This window comes from Oncorhynchus keta, chromosome 22 (assembly GCF_023373465.1).
Source record: "Oncorhynchus keta strain PuntledgeMale-10-30-2019 chromosome 22, Oket_V2, whole genome shotgun sequence".
Lineage (NCBI taxonomy): Eukaryota > Metazoa > Chordata > Actinopteri > Salmoniformes > Salmonidae > Oncorhynchus > Oncorhynchus keta.
The window spans coordinates 11,037,986-11,060,482 of record NC_068442.1 but is presented as its reverse complement, the minus strand read 5'-3'; the positions used below and the strand labels follow the sequence as shown (position 1 = coordinate 11,060,482).

Genomic DNA, 22,497 nt, shown 5'->3' with positions numbered 1-22,497 from the left:
TGCTTAGGTCAATACCTCTGCAGCCATTCCATTTTCAGCACTGGCTGGTCTCCTGATGGGTCCATTTCAGGGTGTTTGAGGCGGGTAGGAATGAGATTTGACGGTTGTGAATGTCCCCTCTCTCCCCCCATAGGAGTGACCCATGCCCCCTGCAGGTTGCTGGCTGCTGAAGCATCTGCTTTGTCCCGTTTCTACGCTCACGCTGCTCACTGACACTGTGATGATGCGATCGTTAATTGTATCCAATGCCGGGTTGAATGACCTGCTATTCGATTTAAAGACATGTTGTTCTGACATTTATGCAACATTTGAATTAACTTGACTTCCCACTCTACTAACAGCCTAATGCGGTGGTTTTTCTGTTTCTTCACCACCTCTCATTGTTGTTGAACCAAATAATCACTACTAAAACTTTCCTGAAGGACACAGACTCAGTTCCTTCCATGCACCTGAACAGTATTTATTTACTGTGCTGGGTTTCTCGTGACTAACTGAGTCTGTTATTGAAAATGACATATCCATTTGATTTGCTAGGGATGAACAGATGGACCACACTGGCGGAGGAATTTCACACCAAATATGAATTTAGCACCTTGTTGTTTTTGCGTCTGCGGCTGTCCTCAGTGTTCTCACACATCTCTTGCTCAGATGGAACCTTGGCAGTAAGGATGAGTCTTTTTTTCTTAGGAGGCTGGAACATGGCAAGACTCCCTTTTCTGTCTGACTCTGAATCAGTCTGGTACCGAGGCTGAGGAAATCGGATCCTGTATCAGCTGCGTGACCGACTTGAGGAACACTCGATCCATGCTCTTTGGAATGGTCTTTCAATGTTCCTATACGTGATATTGCATCACCTCGGTGGATGAGCTCAGTTGAGGGGTAGAGTACGCCGCTGTGGCTCCCTCAGTCATTTCTACCTCGCTTTGTGCTTTTCCTCTTCAATTTCCTTCAGATAAAAATCAAGCTTTGCTCTCATGAGAAAATAATAAATATGACTAAAGAGGGGTATTTGTGTAGAAAGGACAATGTGCAGGAAGCAAGGCGTGAAATGGAGAATGGCACTTCTTGTCATCGTTGGGGGGGGGGGGGTAGAGGTCCGTCAGTAAAGATTGACATGTCAGGCACAGGAGGATTGTGAGAGGATGCGATCTGGGAGATTGAGGGTGTACACTCTGGTGTTCTGTTACGCATGGGATGGAGCTGGGTCGAGCTCTGTCTGCACGCGTGTGTGTGTGTGTGTGTGTGTGTGTGTGTGTGTGTGTGTGTGTGTGTGTGTGTGTGTGTGTGTGTGTGTGTGTGTGTGTGTGTGTGTGTGTGTGTGTGTGTGTGTGTGAGTGTGAGTGAGATGGGGCAGACGTTTGAGGAACTGTGACACCAGAATCAGTAAATTATGTAAGCCTAGATCTGTTTAGGCATCTTTGAAGCAGGATCATCAGATCAGGGTGTACTTTCCTTCTGTCTACTGGAGCGGAACTAAAGCTAAAGACACCTCGCTCATATTTTGTTGGAAGACCAGGAAATATTATTTTGTTCTTGGAACCATTGACCCTCATCTGGACAACGTCTCATTATGCTCACTATGCCTTTTACTCCCATTTGAATTGATGACGTTGCTGCCTGGGGTCAGGGCCGTTATCAATCGGCGTAATGTAATCTTGCCTAAAAGACCCCTGTGTATCATAATGTCCCCTTTCTGAGCATAGCAGAAAATGAGACAGAATTAGTATTCGGTCTGAGTTGATCTGCCAATTTTACTGTTCGTTGTGTGTGAGGTCTTGGTCCCCTCAAAGGAGGAAGTGGTAGAAACGGGCTCATTAGCAACGATTCAGGTGAACAATGGGTGGAAATGAGAGTGAGGTGCTCCGTGTTAGGAGCGTCTTGACTTGGCATGGTGTAATCAGCCCTGGATCGGTTAGTTTAATGACAGAGCAGAGAGAAGTGGAAGGCCGGCTCCCAGACACCACCTGCTGCTGCTGCCTTGCAGGCAGGGAAGAGAGAAAGCTCCTCCGGAATGTCTCTCTCTTTCTTTTCCTTTGTCAACTACCACTTTTGTCATGCCCACCCTCCTTCCCTCTCCCCGCCTTAAGAAAACAGAGAGGGAATGATAGTGCCAAATGGGTGCATTTGCCACGTTGCCACATCGGGCTGACTCATCTCTCTGTTGTTCAAGCTGCCCTGAAGCTGAGCAGTCAAGTTGGTGTATCAATCCCTTTGTGTCTGGTTGTGGCTTTCTAACAGTCCCTGTCTCTTCGTGTTGGAGTCCTGCTCTTTGTCTTGTGAGAAAGACTCTCCGTGGCAGCAGCAATCAAGCAATTTCAGTGCCTGAGGCGTCTGACAACCAGGTGCTTTAGCCTGAGAGTGACCTATCCAGTCTTAGCTCTCAGCCTTCATGCTTTCCAAAGTGAGTCAATCAGTTTTTCTGTTTTCGTCAATGCCTGTTTCTCTCTCCTCTGTTCTGTTCTTTCAGATCCAGAATGCTGAAACCAGAATGGATCCTCCAGGTCATCTGAGACAGTGTCAGTGTGTCCTCCCTGCTCTCCCTCCTTTGTGGTCCTCTCGACCCCGAGCCTCGTACCACGGGGAACCGTCTGCCTCCTCCTCTCCTGGCAGCAACGGCGTAGAGGTGGATTAGCGACCCTGTAAATATGCCTGGATGGAGGTCTCAGTGCCGTCTCGTCCTGCTGAACTCCCTGACCTGCGGCCTGGAGATCTGCGTGGCAGCTGGGATCACATACGTGCCCCCCCTGCTTCTGGAGGCTGGGGTAGAGGAGCAATACATGACCATGGTGCTAGGTAAACATTCATTACACATGAAAGAGTCTTCATCTACAGGGGTCCTGTCCTGAAGGGTGTAGAGGGACAGGGCTGTGCCCCACCAGCCCTTTGGATACTGTATCTAAAGCAACCTGCTGTCTCTTTGGGTGCTGGCCTGATAGTACAGTACCTCATTTACAAAAAAACTTACACACGTTCCCCCTGATGGAACAGACTCATTTTAGATCCCCATAGTTGAGTTTCTAATCTGGTTGTGGACTGTGGCTTTGGATTTGTTTTACATTAACAACAGCAGAGCAAATCTAAAGATGTGGAGCAGAGGCCTACTCTTCCTGATAGATACAAAGATGGGTTACTGTTGTTGTTATTAGACCTCATTGCTTGCAAATCAGTGACATGTTGTTGTGTTTGACCTAACCTTAATGCTACATTAGAAGTTTTTTTTTAAAGACACCGTGTATATATAGTCACCGCGCGGCAGGGCATTTTTTGTGTAGGCGATGTGAGTAGCTGCATTATCCTGTCGCGCGCAAATGGCTATCACATGGTTTGCTGTAAAGGCATTTCTTCTCTTTCTCCCAGATTACATTGTGATCAAACGGATCCAGATTGCCACTCCGAAAACGTGCATGTGGCAATTACAGCTCCAATAGACAGATACAGTAAAATGACGTGTGTTCACATACACTCCACTATCTCTCTCTTTAAACAGCTGCATGCGAATGGGAGAAAAATAGCATTTGTGTCATCCCCCACAGCCCGTAAACCTCATCTGGAAATGGCACAAAATAAATGCCCCCCCCTTAGTTTTGTCTAATGGAACGGCAGAGTGTTTAGTAATGGAGATGGATATTGTGTCCTGGGGTCTTAAGGCTAATTTCCCCAGGAGTAGTGTCAGATTCTCAGATGCAGGCCATCTACTTGATCTAATGGCCACTTCTGGATTAATACTGCCAGTTGCCACTCTTTAATTGTTTAATCGACTCTTCTCTGTCTGTCAGGAGGAAGCAAGCTTTCTGGATAGGGGCCCAGGGGCATGTCTTATGTTAGAAATTCACACTGTTGAGTTTGTACTGAATATGACTTGGAAAGCACATGGTGTTGTGTGTATACTGCATATGAGTTAGAGATAGGCTTGTGCGGTATACTGTATATACCGTATAACTGGGTATTTGGAAATAGCCACGGGATGGTTTTTCAATACCGTTTATAATAGGTCTGGGCGATATGGCCAAATTTCATATCACGGTATGAAAAATGACAGTATTTTATGTTTTTTTAATAATAAAAGTTATACATTTGTTTTCTGAGTAGTGCCTGACCCTAGGGTGGCAACACATACATTATAAGTGATTTTAATGGGTCTTTCTCCATTCTGATTGGAGCAAAGTGAAAACAGCATCGCTGTCATCAACATTGTTGCATGTGCTGCCTTAACAATGCAGACTGAACGCAATTCTCTCGTAGTTGAGGAACAACAAATGCGCTCCTTGAGTGACAGGGGGCGGGAATAAGTACAGTGCATTTGGAAATTATTCAGACCCCTTGATTTCGTCCACATTTTGTTAGGTTTCAGCCTTGTTCTAAAATGGATTAAATTGTTTTTTTCCCCCGCGTATGTCGTTGGTCACTAATTCACAGTAGAGCCTTGAACTTAAATGTGTTTTTTTTTTCATAAAAATGCATTTTTGGGCAGAAATGCCTTCTGGAACATGTGAAATTTCATGTGCCTTAATAACAAATGTGTATGCCATCTGTAAATAGGAATACAATTGTTAAATTACGAGCCTAGTTGGTTTAGCCAAAGAAAAAGTCAGAAACCTTCCCGCTAGCCATGATTGGCTGAGATAATGAGTGGGCTGGACATGCTGAGAGATGAGTTCGGATTGGTCTGGCATATAGCAGGCTTCTGTCTATTTGAGCTGGTCAGTATGTATTGGTAATCCTGTTTAACGCGTCTTTAAAAAATATATATATTGCGTTGTAGATCTGCTTAAGTGTTGCTCTCCACTTTTGGAGGACCGAGTTTTGAAATCAGTGGAATTGGAGTATGATAGCAAAGGAGATGGAGAAAACACTTGTCTCTGGATTACATCTCAAACTAAGGGCAACCAAGTGTCCATTCCAAGTATACGGATAAGATAGTCTAGCTAGCTACATTTTCAGATATTACATGTTTCTAATTTTGACAGAAAGTAGTTTATTTCAAGTTAACATGTACTGTTAGCTAGCTAGCTAACGTTAGCTGGCTTGCTTGCTAATGTTATGTTATGTGTATGATCTTTTTATTCGTATTTCAGAGCCATTTGCGTTGCTAGTTATAGCCTATTGTTAACTAGCTATTCATGCAGGGTAGTAACGTCATGAGTTGGGATTATGATTCATTATTTAGCTAGCTAGCTACATGTCTTAACAAAAGACTCCACTATGCAAGCATCCATTTCAATAGAATGTCACAGCAAAACAGCCTAACCAGCTCTGCTAGGGCAAGGAAAATGGTAAGTGAGCTGTTCTCTCATTTGTGTCTGGAAGTAGCTAGCAAATTAGCCAGTTAGCTTGGGTGCTTGACTGCTGCTGTTAGGGCAGAACACTCCGATCAACCCTCAACGATATGGTTGGGGCTAAAGCTTAAGAGGGTGTGAACAATGCTGAATGGGTGTAGACAAAGAAGAGCTCTCTCACTAGATACCAAAACATTCAATGGCCATTTTCTCAAAAGTGAGGTTACAAGTTTTAACTTTCAAAGCAGAATTACTTTTCCATTGTTCCTCAAATGCAGTGTATGCTATACCATTTTGTAGCGGTGTATGCTATACCATTTTGTAGCGGTGTATGCTATACCATTTTGTAGCGGTGTATGCTATACCATTTTGTAGCGGTGTATGCTATACCATTTTGTAGCGGTGTATGCTATACCATTTTGTAGCGGTGTATGCGATACCATTTTGTAGCGGTGTATGCTATACCATTTTGTAGCGGTGTATGCTATACCATTTTGTAGCGGTGTATGCTATACCATTTTGTAGCGGTGTATGCTATACCATTTTGTAGCGGTGTATGCTATACCATTTTGTAGCGGTGTATGCTATACCATTTTGTAGCGGTGTATGCTATACCATTTTGTAGCGGTGTATGCTATACCATTTTGTAGCGGTGTATGCTATACCATTTTGTAGCGGTGTATGCTATACCATTTTGTAGCGTTGTTTTCCTGCTTTTATCCAATGTATAAAAAAAACACCGTTTTTTTTTTTTTTTTACTACATAAGACTGAATCAAGGCAGTCAGTCACATTTACATAAGTATTCAGACCCTTTACATGGTACTTTGAAGCACCTTTGGCAGCGATTACAACCTTGAGTCTTCTTGGGTATGACGCTACAAGCTTGGCACACCTGTATTTGGGGAGTTTCTCCCATTCTTCTCTGCAGATCCTCTCAAGCTCTGTCAGGTTGGATGGGGAGCTTCACTGCACAGCTATTTTCAGGTCTCTCCAGAGATATTCGATCGGGTTCAAGTCCGGGCTCTGGCTGGGTCACTCAAGGACATTCAGACTTGTCCCGAAGCCACTCCTGCGTTGTCTTGGCTGTGTGCTTAGGGTCGTTGTCCTGTTGGAAGGTGAACGATCACCCCAGTCTGAGGTTTTGAGCTCTCTGGAGCAGGTTTTCATTAAGGATCTCTCTGTACTTTGCTCCATTCATATTTCCCTCGATCCTGACTCGTCTCCCAGTCCCTGCCGCTGAAAAACATCCCCACAGCATGATGCTCCCATCACCATGCTTCACCATAAGGATGGTGCCAGGTTTCCGCCAGACGTGAAGCTTAGTATTCAGGCAAAAGAGTTCAATCTTGGTTTCATCAGACCAGAGAATCTTGTTTCTCATGGTCTGAGAGTCCTTTAGGTGCCTTTTGGCAAACTCCAAGTGGGCTGTCATGTGCCTTTTACTGAGGAGTGGCATCCGTCTGGCCACTCTACCATAAAGGCCTGATTGGAGGGGTGCTGCAGAGATGGTTGTTCTTCTTGAAGGTTCTCCAATCTCCACAGAGGAACTCACCTCCCTGACCAAGGCCCTTCTCACCCTATTGCTCGTTTTGACCGGGCGGCCAGCTCTAGGAAGAGTCTTGGTGGTTCCCAACTTCTTCCATTTAAAAATGATGGAGGCCACTGTGTTCTTGGGGACCTTCAATGCTTCAGACATTTTTTTGTACTCTTCCCCAGATCTGTGCCTCGACGCAATCCTGTCTCAGAGCTTTACGGACAATTCCTTCCACCTCATGGCTTGGTTTTTGCTCTGACATGCACTGTCAACTATGGGACCTTATATAGACAGGTGTGTGCCTTTCCAAATCATGTCCAATCAGGTGGACTCCAATCAAGTTGTAGAAACATCTCAAACATGATCAATGGAAACAGGATGCGCCTGAGCTCAATTTCGAGTCTCATATCAAAGGGTCTGAATACTTATGTAAATAAGGTATTTATGTTATTTTTTCTATACATGTGGGAAAAAATGATTAAAAACCTGTTTTTTCCATTGTCATAATGGGGTATTGTGTTTAGATTGATGAGGGGAAAAATATATTTGATCAATTTTAGAATAAGGCTGTAACGTAACAAAATGTGGAAAAGGGATACTTTCCGAATGCACTACGTGTAAAAAGCAGCACGGAGAGAGGGAGAGCAGAGAGAGATGACTCAAGTAGCGAAGTAAACTATAAGAATTGACGTTACACACAGTGTATCACATTTAACAAATCAAACATTCAAAGACTGTTTTAGAAGGTAAAGTAAAAACGGTCCGTGCATCAATACCGTTATATTGTAAAACACAGTATATCGCCCAACTCATTTTAATATTTTTGGCTACTTTTTAAGTAAATACCTGCAGTCAATTTGTGCAATACGTTAGGAGAGGAAGCAGATTGCATTCTTCATTTCACCTGTCACATTATTTTACATTGTGTTTGTTTATAAATAGCACAACGGGAGAAAGTAGACAGAAGTTGTATTGACAGGGTTTGTATTTTATATTGAATGTAAACAGTGTTTCTTTGCTTCAATAGATCAGGGACGTGTTAGTATTGTAATGACCTGACTAGATCATAAATGAACAATTGTCCAGACAGAGGCTTGAGTTTACGAATTGACGGTTTATTACACCAAATTTACACAGGCTACTGTTTGGGCCGTAGCACACGCCAAATAGATGACAGATAACCCACAAGCCAATCGTGACCTTCTCTTGTGAAACCCAGACGTAAGAGAGAGAGAACAAAGGCTGAACCTGGTCTTAACTTCCAATGCTCCACCCCCCTGCCCAACCCCCCTCCACGCCACTCCGCCAACCACCAGGATGCCCGGCATCAGAACATTCCAGGCATTCCCGTGATTGGCAGATAGCAGGTTGATTGACAGGTCGGACCCCGCGAACACCGGGTACTGGTCAGTACAACACAACCACCTCCGAGCCTTAACACATAACAAACACACAGCTGTCTGTGCGGGTCGCTACAGTATAGTTTTCCTTCACAGAAAAGACATTAGTGTGACACATTCGGAAGAAAAGAGTGCAACGCTAATTGGCTGGCAGCCACAGAAGTAAATGAGCTAACAATTAAAAAGCAAGGGCTTTTTTTGCTAAATCGATGCATGGCTATCATATTTCTAATGTTTATCATAAAAAGTGTTTTGATTAAAGTTAATCTTGCATTTTATCAGGTATCTGGCAACACTGAGAAAAGTACCGGCGAAAAATAGCTCCACATCAGTCAGAGCGCTGTCTGCTGATAGAATGCCATTTCATGTTCTCATCTCAGTGGAGAAGTGCAACCGAAGCATGAAATTAGTCTAATGCCGAGCAGAAATTACAATAACTAGCATTTTACATCTGCGTTTACAAAACCCAGCAAGATCATTGTTATGCGTTTTATATTTTTTCCCTGCGTGAAAAACGCAGAATTCTGCATGAACGCGACCCCTAAATTGAATTTGCTAATTCATCTAAGTAAGTGGCTGAATTAACAAGGTAACGGGGCTTCATATTGTGTTAGCTTTCTGGATGAGTTATTTGTACAGCTGCCACTATCTTGAATTGCTTACGTTTTTCCTCCTCTCAGCCTGTCTGCTCCTCCCCAATCTTCTCAGAGCAGGCAGGCCCATTGCGACTCCAGACAGACACAATTTGTAGCCTACACATGCAGCTCCAGAGCCAGACAAGCATGCGTCCAAACTTTGTTAATTTGCACAATGTCTCTCGTTCACATTCGCATGTACATGTCCAAACTCACCAAAAATTACATTTGGTAGCTCCTACCTATATAGAGTATTTATACATTTATGAGCCGGATTGCCTGTCTTTACAATTAGTTTATTTTTGTTTGCTCTCGTTAGCATACTTAGCTAGCAGCCTCCATTGAAATGTGCTATTACTTGTGCTCATTTTGTTAGCGTTCTGTTAATAGATGCCCAATTGGCTTTTTTTCTCATTTTTTTTTGACGACCCCTTGTCTGCTAAGCCGGTAATACCGTATATCCAAGTATGAGAGAAGGACAATATGATGATAAGAAAGTCTGGATTACCGCCCAACCCTAGTTAGAGAGCACATTTATGTTTGTAATGGGAATATTTAAGGTGAATACAGTGTATATCCAGTTAAGAGTTATCAATGCAACGTTCTGTTTGTGCAAGGTTGTTGGTCGCCAGACTTGTTGTGGATTTTTCTCATATCAGTTGATAGTGTTTGATGTCAGACAGGGCCGAGGACACACTGATGATTTGTATTGGTGACAATCACTGTGTGATTCTGTAGCAATTGACAAAGTCACTGCCCGGTATTGTATGTGGTGTGGTGAGGTAAGGATAGCTTATATTAAGCAGTGTAAGGTTGTGTGTGAGTGAGAGTTCAAGCTGTACACACTGGATTGTTACGATGGGCCTCCACAGCTCCTGTGACAGCCAGGCAAATATGTGACTGAGGGTTGGACTGTAGTGATCCACTCTGTCTATCTGTCCGTCTGTCTATCTGACGCACAGTGTGCCCCTTCCTCTCTACTCAACATAACGGTGTCTTTTTTACCTCAAGAATGTACAAAAAAAATTCCTGAAAACGACTACATTTATTTTATTTAGTTGTGTAACAGTTTCAACAATATGTTGTTGTCAGATATCCATCAAGGTAGATTATCCCATACTTATACCATGCACAGTTGAACACTCGTTTCTGATTGGCATTCTAGAGCATGCATTATTTAAGTGATAATGCCAGCGAAGCCGGTGTTTGAAAGATATATTGGCACGGATGTTGTTAGCAAACCGTGCTAATATATCCTCCAAACAGCGGCTTCAAGGGAATTATCACTTTTATGTAAAGGGTTACCAACATGTTCAAAAAATGATTTACATATTCTCATTAAAAACATTATTTTGATTATTTTATTCATACTATTTCATCCTTCCACAAGATATAGTCCTAACGCAAATCTAGAGTTCCTACCCAAGCCGGGTGATTGTTCATTCTATCGGTTCGGTTGCCAGAGACACGACCCAGTTTTAAATGTTCCATTGCCATACTGGCTGACAAAATTCTTATCCCTTGCTTCCTAGCTAGCCAACTACAGCTAACTTATTATTTAAAAAAAAATCACCTTTATTTAACAAGGTAGGCAAGTTGAGAACAAGTTCTCATTTACAATTGCGACATGGCCAAGATAAAGCAAAGCAGTTCGACACATACAACAACACAGAGTTACACATGGAGTAAACAAATACACAGTCAATAATACAGTAGAAACAAGTCTATATACAATGTGAGCAAATGAGGTGAGATAAGGGAGGTAAAGGCAAAAAAGGCCATGGTGGCAAATTTGTAAGTCGCTCTGGATAAGAGCGTCTGCTAAATGACTTAAATGTAAATGTAAATGTGTAAAAACAATATAGCAAGTAAAACACTGGAATGGTAGATTTGCAGTGGAAGAATGTGGAAAGTAGAAATAAAAATAAAAATAATGGGGTGCAAAGGAGCAAAATAAATAAATACATAAAATAAATACAGTAGGGAAAGAGGTAGTTGTTCGAGGATTGGTAGGATGGTCAGTTTTACAAGGGTATGTTTGGCAGCATGAGTGAAGGATGCTTTGTTGCGAAATAGGAAGCCAATTCTAGATTTAACTTTGGATTGGAGATGTTTGATGTGGGTCTGGAAGGAGAGTTTACAGTCTAACCAGACACCTAGGTATTTGTAGTTGTCCACGTATTCTAAGTCAGAGCCGTCCAGAGTAGTGATGTTGGACAGGCGGGCAGGTGCAGGCAGCGATCGGTTGAAGAGCATGCATTTAGTTTTACTTGTATTTAAGAGCAATTGGAGGCCACGGAAGGAGAGTTGTATGGCATTGAAGCTTGCCTGGAGGTTAGATAACACAGTGTCCAAAGAAGGGCCAGAAGTATACAGAATGGTGTCATCTGCGTAGAGGTGGATCAGAGACTCACCAGCAACTTACAGTCACGTCAAACAGTGAGCCAGAATAACAACAAAGTAGCTGCATTTGCATTTGTTTAAGCTGTTTTCTCGTGCTATTTATTTGGATACATCCATAACAATGAGCGAATGATGCACGATTTCGCCTGGCATAGAACATGTTCTCTCTCGTCAGAACATTGTTCAGAAGAGCTAGCCAACAACACCGCTAACACAATCACTTCAAACTGAAGCTGTAAAGACTGCAAATTAGCTGCACTTCGTTTATTTTTTTTACCAGTTTTCCATAGATTTTTCTTTGTATATATCCATAAAAATAATGCTAATTCACGATTTGGACAGGCTAAGAAAAGCTGCCTCCCGACACATTAATTTCCATGCGACCGTTGGAGATCGAATTTGAATATTGAAACAAGGTTGCAAATGTTGGAGAGACAGATAGCAAGGTTTATACAAATCTCCCCTGTTGAAAACTAAATGTTAGCCTAAAATAAATGTGAGATTATATCTTGATGCTTTGTGGAGATTAAGTTTATAAATTGCCTGGTTAGGCTGATGAGAGTGGTTTGTGCAGTCAGATGGAACAGAGTAGATCGGCATTTTCACTCATAGATTTAGCTGGTGGTTAACTTGTGGAATAGACACCGTCTGGAGTGCAGTTTTAACCAATCAGCATTCAAGATTAGACCCACCCGTTGTATAATTCCCTATAACACACCATATAGTTTAATCTTACATGTTCCATGTTTGAGCTGCTTTTGAAATAAAAAAATCTAATTGAAAACATTATTGGCATTATTTAATTTGATTTTCACAATAGCAAGCAAGGACTGATGGTTTGGTTAGCTAAACAAGCAAGTCTGTTTGTTTGGTACAGTTGAAGTCGGAAGTTTAAATATATTTAGGTTGGAGTCATTAACTCGTTTTTCAACCACTCCACACATTTCTTGTTCACAAACTATAGTTCTGTCAAGTCGGTTAGGACATGTACTTTGTGCATGACACAAGTCATTTGTCCATCAATTGTTTACAGGCAGATTATTTCACTTAAAATTCACTGTATCACAATTCCAGTGGGTCAGAAGTTTACAAGAAAATTCCAGAAAATTATGTAATGGCTTTAGAAGCTTCTGAAAGGCTAATTGACATAATTTGAGTCAATTGGAGGTGTACCTGTGGATGTATTTCAAGGCCCACCTTCAAACTCAGTCCCTCTTTACTTGACATCATGGGAAAATCAAAATAAGTCAGCCCAGACCTCAGGAAAAAAATTGTAGACCTCCACAAGTCTGGTTCATCCGTGGGAGCAATTTCCAAACGCCTGAAGGTACTACGTTCATCTGTACAAACAATAGTACGCAAGTATAAACACCATGGGACCACGCAGCCGTCATACCGCTCAGGAAGGAGACGCGTTCTGTCTCCTAGAGATGAACGTACTTTGGTGCGAAAAGTGCAAATCAATCCCAGAACAACAGGAAAGGACCCTGTGAAGATGCTGGAGGAAACAGGGACAAAAGTATCTGTAGCCACAGTAAAACGAGTCCTATATGGACATAACCTGAAAGGCCGCTCAGCAAGGAAGAAGGCACTGCTCCAAAACAACTGCTTTGCTGCAGGAGGTGCTGGTGCACTTCACAAAATAGATGGCCTCATGAGGAAGGGAAATTATGTGGATATATTGAAGCAACACCCCAAGACATAAGTCAGTAAGTTAAAGCTTGGTCGCAAATGGATCTTCTAAATGGACAATGACCCCAAACATACTTCCAAAGTTTGGGCAAAATGGCTTAAGGACAACAAAGTCAAGGTATTGGAGTGGCCATCACAAAGCCCTGACCTCAATCCTATAAAACATTTGTGGGCAAGACTTAAAAGGCGTCTGCGAGCAAGGAGGCCTACAAACCTGACTCAGTTACACCAGCTCTGTCAGGAGGAATGTGCCAAAATTCACCCAACTTATTGTGGAAAGCTTGTGGAAGGCTACCCAAAACCTTTGACCCAAGTTAAACCATTTAAAGGCAATGCTACCAAATACTAATTGAGTGTATATGAACTTCCAACCCACTGGGAATGTGATGAAATAAATCAAAGCTGAAATAAATCACTCTCTACTATTATTCTTACATTTCACATTCTTAAAATAAAGTGGTGATCCTAACTGACCTAAGACAAGGATTTTTTACTAGGATTAAATGTCAGGAATTGTGAAAAACTGAGTTTAAATGTATTTGGCTAAGGTGTATGTAAGCTTCTGTCTTCAAATGTAGCTATCTAGTAAACTTGCAAGCTACTTCAATGGGGGTTGAGCACATACCTTCTTGAAAATGAACACATTTCTAGCGTCAAATGTGTTCAATTATAGCCATGGTATGAAAGGGATAATCAACTGGGAAATAATGCAACTCCTTGGAAGGTTAGTTCCACTCGGCTAGCACATCATGGAACACACCTTCCACGTCGTTCATTATTTTCCATAGATCGTTGATTATCCCTTACATAAAAGGTCATTGTCTGGGAATGGAAAAATGGAATGTACCTATTCATACAGTACTCCAGTCTACACACATATTTGATCAGAATGACCCTCATGGCATCCCTCATGTGGATCCAATTAATGTTATATTTTTCATCTCTATGGAATTTTAAACCATGTTTTCAAAACAAGCCTCCCACGCATGCTCCCATTGTGAAACCAGAGGCATACATCTGGCCATTGTGGGGAATGTAAGTTGAATGTAAGTTGTGTTGCTCCACAAGCATCCTTTGCCATGGGGTGTTTTAATTAGCCTAATCCAGCAGTGGGGAAGAGAGGGAGGCTTATGGTGGGTTAGCTTGGGGCACAGAACCATCTGTAGGCAGCCTTCACAAGCACTCAGAGAGATGGATGGAACAGTGATGGGGCCAGTGGGCCACAGACCCCCGGAGATCCTGCCTCCAAGCCCTATCAGCATGGGGAAGGTAGTAAACTGGAAGATACCAGACAACATCAGATGCAGCCAGGACATTTGTTGGATTGGAGTTCACAGGGAAATGTTGTGGAAAAACTCAAATCCAATAACTATTATGTTGGCCTATAACTCACGCAATTGTTCTTGAAGGGAATTTCAATCAGTGTTTACCTATTTAACTATTTTATGTGTTTGTGACTATTGCTTTGATACTGATAACTAAACTAACTGGTTTTACACACCAACCTAGAAACCCTTGGACTTTGTAACTGACAACCAATGAATCAACATCACTGATGCCCTCCTATCTCTATCTATCTCTCTCTCTCTCTCTCTCTCTCTCTCTCTCTCTCTCTCTCTCTCTCTCTCTCTCTCTCTCTCTCTCTCTCTCTCTCTCTCTCTCTCTCTCTCTCTCTCTCTCTCTCTCTCTCTCTCTCTCTCTCTCTCTCTCTCTCTCTCTCTCTCTCTCTCTCTCTCTCTCTCTCTCTCTCTCTCTCTCTCTCTCTCTCTCTCTCTCTCTCTCTCTCTCTCTCTCTCTCTCTCTCTCTCTCTCTCTCTCTCTCTCTCTCTCTCTCTCTCTCTCTCTCTCTCTCTCTCTCTCTCTCTCCTCCCCCAGGTATCGGCCCAGTGTTAGGTCTCATCTTCATCCCTGTGATTGGCTCAGCCAGTGACCACTGCAACAGCAGCTATGGCCGCCGTCGGCCCTTCATCTGGCTGCTGTCCCTGGGTGTCCTCCTAGCCCTCCTCATCATCCCCCATGCCGACCTGCTGGCTGCCTACTTCACCTGGGGCGGACGCACCCTAGAAGTGGCCTTCCTCATCCTCGGGGTGGGCCTGCTTGACTTCTGTGGCCAGGTGTGCTTCACGCCGCTAGAGGCGCTCCTCTCGGACCTGTACCGCGACGAGGAGGACTGCAACCAGGCCTTCGCCATGTTTTCCTTTATGGTTAGCCTCGGAGGCTGCGTGGGCTACCTGCTGCCTGCGCTGGACTGGAGCCGGGGCCTGCTGTCCGTCTACCTGGGCGGCCAGGCAGAGTGCCTCTTCTTCATGCTCATCCTCATCTTCGTGATCAGCGTGCTGATCACCATGAAGGTGTCGGAGGAGCCACCGTGTGCTGGTGTGGCGGCCCTGGAGCCAGCTCCTCTCCTGGAGGCGGGCCGCTGCGGCATTCCACGCTCCTGCTGCTACCTGCTCAAATGCAAACTGCGGCTGCTCAAGTCGGGCCCGCTGCTGTGCCTGCTGAGGACGTTCTGGTCCATGACGCCAGCCATCTACCGCAGCTACTGCCACGTGCCCCAGGTAATGAGGCAGCTGTGCATGGCCCAGCTCTGCAGCTGGATGGCCGTCATGTCCTTTATGCTCTTCTACACAGACTTTGTGGGGGAGGGGCTGTATGAGGGCGTGCCCAGTGCCGCTCCCGGAACTGCCTCCAGGCAGCGCTACGACGACGGTGAGTTGTCTTTCTTCTCTGTGGATATACTGTGTGATCTATCACTTACTTTGGCGGATTGCCTCTTCATCTCTCATGTAGACCATATTTGATATTATCACATACATACTTTGGCTGGGCAAGCTCTGCTTCATTATATCCTTGATCTTTGATGTATTCACAATCAGAGAACCCAAAGTTCTCAAACGGCCACGTCCAATAGAGTGATTTTGTATAGAGAAAGTTAGAATCCTCCCCCAACCTACTAGTGAGGCCTCAAAGTGCAGACAGCCCCAGTCCAGTTCACCCTGCCACTCCTGTCCTCAGTCCGCACCTTCACCACCACCACCTGGCCACTCAGCTGCTTTGCCGGTTTGGACAGCTCCCTCCGCCACAGCTGGGCCGGATGCATGCACATTCCAATGGCACAGGTGGGAGGTAGTCAGGCAGAGGAGCAAGCTTCGGTGTTGCCATAATATTACCTAGAGTTTCCAGTCACTGTACCGTTCTCCCTGGTAATAAAGTGTGCATTAAGAGTCATTAAGAGTCTGGTTCCTAATCCCCTAGAATATTGCATAGCTTTATTGGATCAGGAGAAGATGATCAGTGTAAAAGAAGACCTTCAAACTGCGTTGAATCTGACTGACATAATACCCCAGACTCAGCAGAAAAACAGAGATAAGAGAGACAAAGTGAGAGAAAAACTAATGGTGAAAGGGACAAAAGGAAACACCTTCTCCCACACTGAGAAGTTTCCCAGGTCTGTAGTGGAGCTCTGCAAGGCTTCCTGCTTCTCCCCCACCCTCATCCCTCCCACCCACCCCCATCCCTCCCATGCCTGCAGGACAAGGAGGAATGTCACACTCACAGTGCATTAATGTCAAACAATCAGTGTACAAAGAGCATGTTCATTCAGGTACAGGGCAGAGGCCAAGCACAAAAGTCTGAAGCCTGACATATTTATTTAAGTTATTTTAATTTTATTTATTGTATTTAAACTTTATTTAACTAGGCAAGTCAGTTAAGAACAAATTCTTATTTACAATGACGGCCTACCAAAAGGCCTCCTGCGAGGACGGGGTCTGGGATTAAAAATATAAATAAATTAAATAAAAATATAGGACAAAACACACATCACGACAAGAGAGACAACACTGCATAAAGAGAGATCTAAGATGACAACATAGCATGGCAGCAACACATGAAAACAACATGGTAGCAACACAAGACAGGCTACAAACATTATTGGGCACAGACAACAGCACAAAGGGCAAGAAGGTAGAGACAACAGTACATCACGCAAAGTAGCCACAACACAGTATTACTACAACACCCCATAATTGAGATGACCTTTTTCACCACAATGTGGTTTATCCTCAGTGCAAATCGGGGCGGCAGGGTAGCCTAGTGGTTAGAGCGTTGGACTAGTAACCGGAAGGTTGCAAGTTCAAACCCCCGAGCTGACAAGGTATCTGTCGTTCTGCCCCTGAACAGGCAGTTAATCCACTGTTCCTAGGCCGTCATTGAAAATAAGAATTTGTTCTTAACTGACTTGCCTAGTTAAATAAAGGTTAAAAAAAATAAATCCTTATGTGGTGACAACTAGCGCTGAACAACATGTCAGGGTTGACTGGCCAGTCAACCCAGCCTCCTTTATGTAACAGACTTGCCTAGTTAAATAAAGGTAAATTAAAAAATGTGATTGTATACCCTGAACTTCCAATGCTGGTTAAAGCTAGTCCACTATCTCATGCAGTGTTTGTAATGTGGGCTTGGTCCTTTGCTTTCAAACAGCTAGTCCATCCACATCCTTTCCCCATGTAATTTTAGCATGTTGCTGAACCTGTGTCTTAGGGGGGAATTCAAACCTTGAGTTATGTGTGCATAAATTCAACTTAATTCCCTTTTTATGCACTTTTCTCTCTACGCAAATTATTTTCTGTGAACAATTGTTTTTTATTGGGTCACTCCAACCATAAAACTAAAATGACACTTTTCCCTCAATTTCCCCCAATTGTTTTATATAAATATATTGTTTAAAATTCAAATAAACAACACGCACTACACTAGAATATACACAGCAAAGTCAATTTGCTAATACAACACCATCAAGTAAGAATTTTACATCACATCCAACAGAGATTTCTGAGTCGGCTGCTTTGCATGTTTCCAGGGTGCTAGGACTGGCTTTATCCATACAAGCAGTGGATAACTCCAACATAATTACGTCCTGAAAGTATGCCGGGCGGCAGGGTAGGGTAGACGAGTGGTTGGAGCGTTGGACTAGTAACAGAAAGGTTGCAAGTTCAAATCCCCGAGCTGACAAGGTACAAATCTGTCGTTTGCCCCTGAACAGGCCATTTAACCCACTGTTCCTAGGTCGTCATTGAAAATAAGAATTTGTTTTTAACTGACTTGCCTAGTTAAATAAAGGTAAAAATAAAAAATCCTTATATTATTAAGGTCATGTGGTGACAACTAGCGCTGAACAACATTTTTTTTGGCAGCAGTCAACCCAGCCAGCCAAACTTTTAGCTGTTACTCATTCAGCTGCATACCTGTGTCATCGTTAAGCAACAGCGTAATTGGTTCAAGGGGTACAGTTTTATCAACCATGTCAGAGAGGATATACGACACTTTCCTCAAACTCATAAACCTCAGGACAATCCCATTTCATATGTTTGTATGTACCAAGTCTATTGAGGTTACATAGGTCACAGTATGGGTCTGTTTTGCATGAAATCTTACAAGTGGTGTCCAGTACGATCTATGACAAAGTTTCAAATGAATGAATTGCTGGTTTGGGTTCTTTGATGAGTGAAATATATTCTCCCAGACATTCTCCCAATCAATAGCCTCATCATCGACGGCCAAATCATCTACCCATGCTTTAACCATTGAGAGATCTTTCTGCTTTAATCGTTGTAAGATGAGAAGAAATAGCAGACACAAAACCGCTGGACTGGAATGTAAAAATCCACTCTATCACCGGGTGCCTTCCCCACACCCCATGGAACCCCACAGGCACATGGCGCTGACTGTAGTCTTAAGAATATAGAAAGAATGACGGCCCTTGCAAATCAAAACGAAGACAACGTTCCTGAAAACAAAGAAGACCCTTTGAGTTGCCTAGTTAAATGAAGGTTAAATAAATCCAAATATATCCCCTAGATTATTGACTCCTTTTGCAGACCAGGCTCTAGACTCTGACGGTTTATTCCAGGAAGTGATAGCCTTGTTATGCCATAGAGGGGTATGGAGATGCCATTTCCAGGAAACACCTACACACTTCTCAACCTTGCTAAAATTCTCTATTGTGTTAGAAATGATAGGACCAAAATACAGTATGCATTTCCTATTAGATATGCCAGACAATAACACATCCTGCAATCTAGTAGGTGAAACAAGCTCTTCCTCAATAGTTCTCCAAGAGACTGATGTAGGCTGATCAAGATTGGTGGTAAATACAAACATTTGCTAATGCAAGTCCACCAATTACACTTCTGTCGTTGTAACACCTCAAACCTAATATTTGGATGTTTGCCATTCCAAAGGTATGTATGTATATGTTAATCAATCATTCCCCAATAGCCTACTGGTGGAGGGAGTGGGATCATCAGGCTCAGGAAACTAATACGTGACAACACATTCATCTTTATGGAAGCGATCCTAATTTGTAAAGAAGCAGGAAACTTCTCCCAAACGGTTAAATCTCGTTCAACCTCCTTGTAAATTCTCTCATAATTACACTTCACCAGACCCATGCAGAGATGTCTCTACGCATATTCTGACTATTAATTTAAGCATGGGCAAATACCAGTATCAGCCATATGGTTAGGCTACTACATGATACTCAAATTTTCCCTATACCCACCATGATGTTGCTACAACCTAGCCTTTAAAATAAAGTTTACAGCGTAGGTGCACACAGATCGAGTGAAGTGACACATTCAATACCGCCTTGCACACTCTTGCCTGCATCTAGCTGATATAGGGTGTAATCATTAGTTCAACAGTTGCAAACAAGAGTTTCTATTGTACAAATTCAGGTATTTTTATGCCCGTTTCGTTTGCTTCCGTTCAAGAAATGTTTTTGCACAGAATCGGCGGAATGAATACACCTCTGATCACGCGCAAACACAGTTCGCTTTCTTAGCAGCCACATTGTATTCCTTCTCACATCTATGCCCTCTCCTCCTCTCACATTTTCCCTTTGTTTGTGGACTTCAATGAACAACACATCAGCTGTATGTGACCAGGCGAAAAAACCTTTCTAAGCCAAACCATATCAAAAATGCTGCACACAGCTATAGTAATGTCCTTGTCAACGTAGCTAATACAATCATGCAGTAATATTAGTGTATAGTCAGTAAGCAATTTAGCAGTTCACCGGCAGGCCCTGGTTGAAATAAATGTATAAAACCAAAAGTCCCCTTGACTTGGAAGAGTTCCAGTGTTGTGTTGGATAGTCATAACCTGTTCAATATTTGTCTTTCTCTCTCTTTGAGTCAACTACTCACCACATTTTAGCTGTAGCTAATGATCTCAGTAATATATTAATTCTCTGACAACATGTCAGTTCATGCTCCAAGAGTTCTGATAGGTTGGAGGACGTCCTCCGGAAGTTGTCATAATTACTGTGTAAGTCTATGGAAGGGGGTGAGATCCAGGAAGGGACCAAAATCCTCTTTTATTGAAGTCAATGTACCAAGAGGAGGACTGAAGCTAGCTGTCCTCCGACTACACCATGGTGCTATCTTACATGGTGCCGTTGAGGCTACTTTGTAGACCTTCATTGCAAAGCAGTGTGTTTTAATAAATGATTTGGTAACATGAATATATTTAGTATAGTTGTATCTAAAAAGTATATTTTTAAATGTTTTTAACATTTTATTTTTATGAAATTCAATGAGAAGGAGGGTCCTCCCCTTCCTCCTCTGAAGAGTCTCCACCAGTGTCAGCTATTGATAAGAGCTACGTAAGGGATTGTAAATACATTTAGCAATTGTTTTAGATTATTTTTCCTTATGATCCCTGAGAACGAATGTGAAACCAGTCATATGGAAGCAAACTGAAAATCACATCAACAGGTCATGTATTGTGGCCTCTACTCCACAGTGAAGTAAGCTATAAATAGCTGTGCCATTGTTCAGAATTTTAATTGTATGCCCTCGTAATTTGCCGGGATGAAATTTGGAGACCCAAGCTATAGACTTCTGTAGTGCCAAACCTGCCGAGTTGATTTATGTGCTTTACAATGTTTAATTATATGCCTGGGCTTTTCTCAGTTTTATCTTACAATTTGTATCATGTTAAATATTAACCACTATCGGGAGCCACCGCCAGTAACCACATTTCATCCACAGCTTTTATGCAGGTAAAGTCATACCGTAAAATAAAAATACAAGACAGCTGTGATGGAAACAGGAAGTCTCGGTAAAATGTTATAGATGCCAACAGATAATTTGTTCATTCAACATTATTAGGCTACAGATTTAAATCAATTGGGATGAATTTCTCAGGGTGGTGAAAGGGCACGGTGATGGGCTTGATGCTGCTTTCCAATAAATATCTAGGGTCTTATTCTGGTGACATGATGATCAATGATTGACTGCCGTTTGACAAATAAAAATATCCAGAATAATATCCATAATAATCTCATCAAGTAGACTAGCGTACCCGCACAGACTACCTGCACTGTATCTGTGAGCTGTAGGCTAGAGAACAAGTGCCAAGACCAGAGTAGGCATATGTTATTTAGTGAAACATTTTTATGTAACAAGTTTTTAAAATGCTTTGAACTTTCGGTTTTTATTCGGAACATGAAAACTTGCGTGAAAATGTACCTTTTGTGTGCACTACCATCACGCACTGATTTTTTATCCACAACAAGTCCGTTTGGTGGAAACACACCACTGGTAGGAAAATGTGCATATTTTCTCTATGCAGATAGTTTTATATTCACATAAAAATCTGTTGTCAATTGGATGGAATCCTAGCTCAATTTGTATCCTACATTTTGCATCATTCCATTCCACTCCGTTTAGCTTTATTTCCTGTTCCTGAGGGTCGCTAGCAATAGTGGATCATATTAGGCTGATGTTGTGGACATTTGGGACATGTAGCCTATTTGAATCATTATGGAACTCAGGCCACAAGTAGCAGCTTAAACCTGGAGCCTGGTACACGTTCACGACGACTGGACCGTTGTCATACAGTTCCATGATTAGTGAGAATTAGGGAAGATTTATAGGACTATTGTTCATCCCCTATTGCACACTTTTTTCCACCATTTTAATATGTCATGGATTGAACTTGAATATGGCAACTTTCAGGATGAATCAAAACACTGTATTTTTGATTCATCAATATTGGCGATTTTTTGTACATACTTTCTTTATTCTAATATTTGCCTAAATAATCTACAAGATCAAAGTATTTTTAAAGCTACCAGTTGGTGCTGAAACAGAGACGAATATTCATATATTTAGATGGCTTTCTTTCATTGATCCCTATATTCTGAACCCATTCTCTCAATGTATTTTAGTCAGTCTGTCAACAAAATTCCAGTTAAAGGTACACCGTATTTAAAGGGATGGCTTAATAAGATAAATGTCCTGGAAACCCTATCGAATGAAAACGCCACGAGAAAATCTGTTGGCCAGCAAGTCGGAGGGTGTTCAGCGGTTGAATTAAATGTATTCAGTGTGTGAAAGGTAGCCACGTCTGTAGAGCGCATGACGCGACTTCATTAGGTGTCTGAATACCAACTACTGAGAAGTGTGTCGGAAAGGCATGCATACGAAGGTGTACATTTCCTAAGTCTAAATCGGCCCCTTACAGCTAACAGTAATATCAAACCGCTTT

General features: G+C 42.6%; 1 protein-coding gene across 1 annotated transcript in view; it reads left to right on the top strand.

The window, feature by feature from the left end:
- Positions 1-2,645: 2,645 nt before the first annotated feature.
- LOC118401043 (solute carrier family 45 member 3) overlaps positions 2,646-22,497 on the top strand; it is a 28,319-nt gene continuing 8,467 nt past the window's right edge. Inside the window, exons 1-2 of the mRNA XM_052474774.1 lie at positions 2,646-2,793; positions 14,818-15,651. Of these exons, the coding sequence (XP_052330734.1) occupies positions 2,646-2,793; positions 14,818-15,651 (982 nt within the window). The remainder of the gene's footprint in view (positions 2,794-14,817; positions 15,652-22,497) is intronic.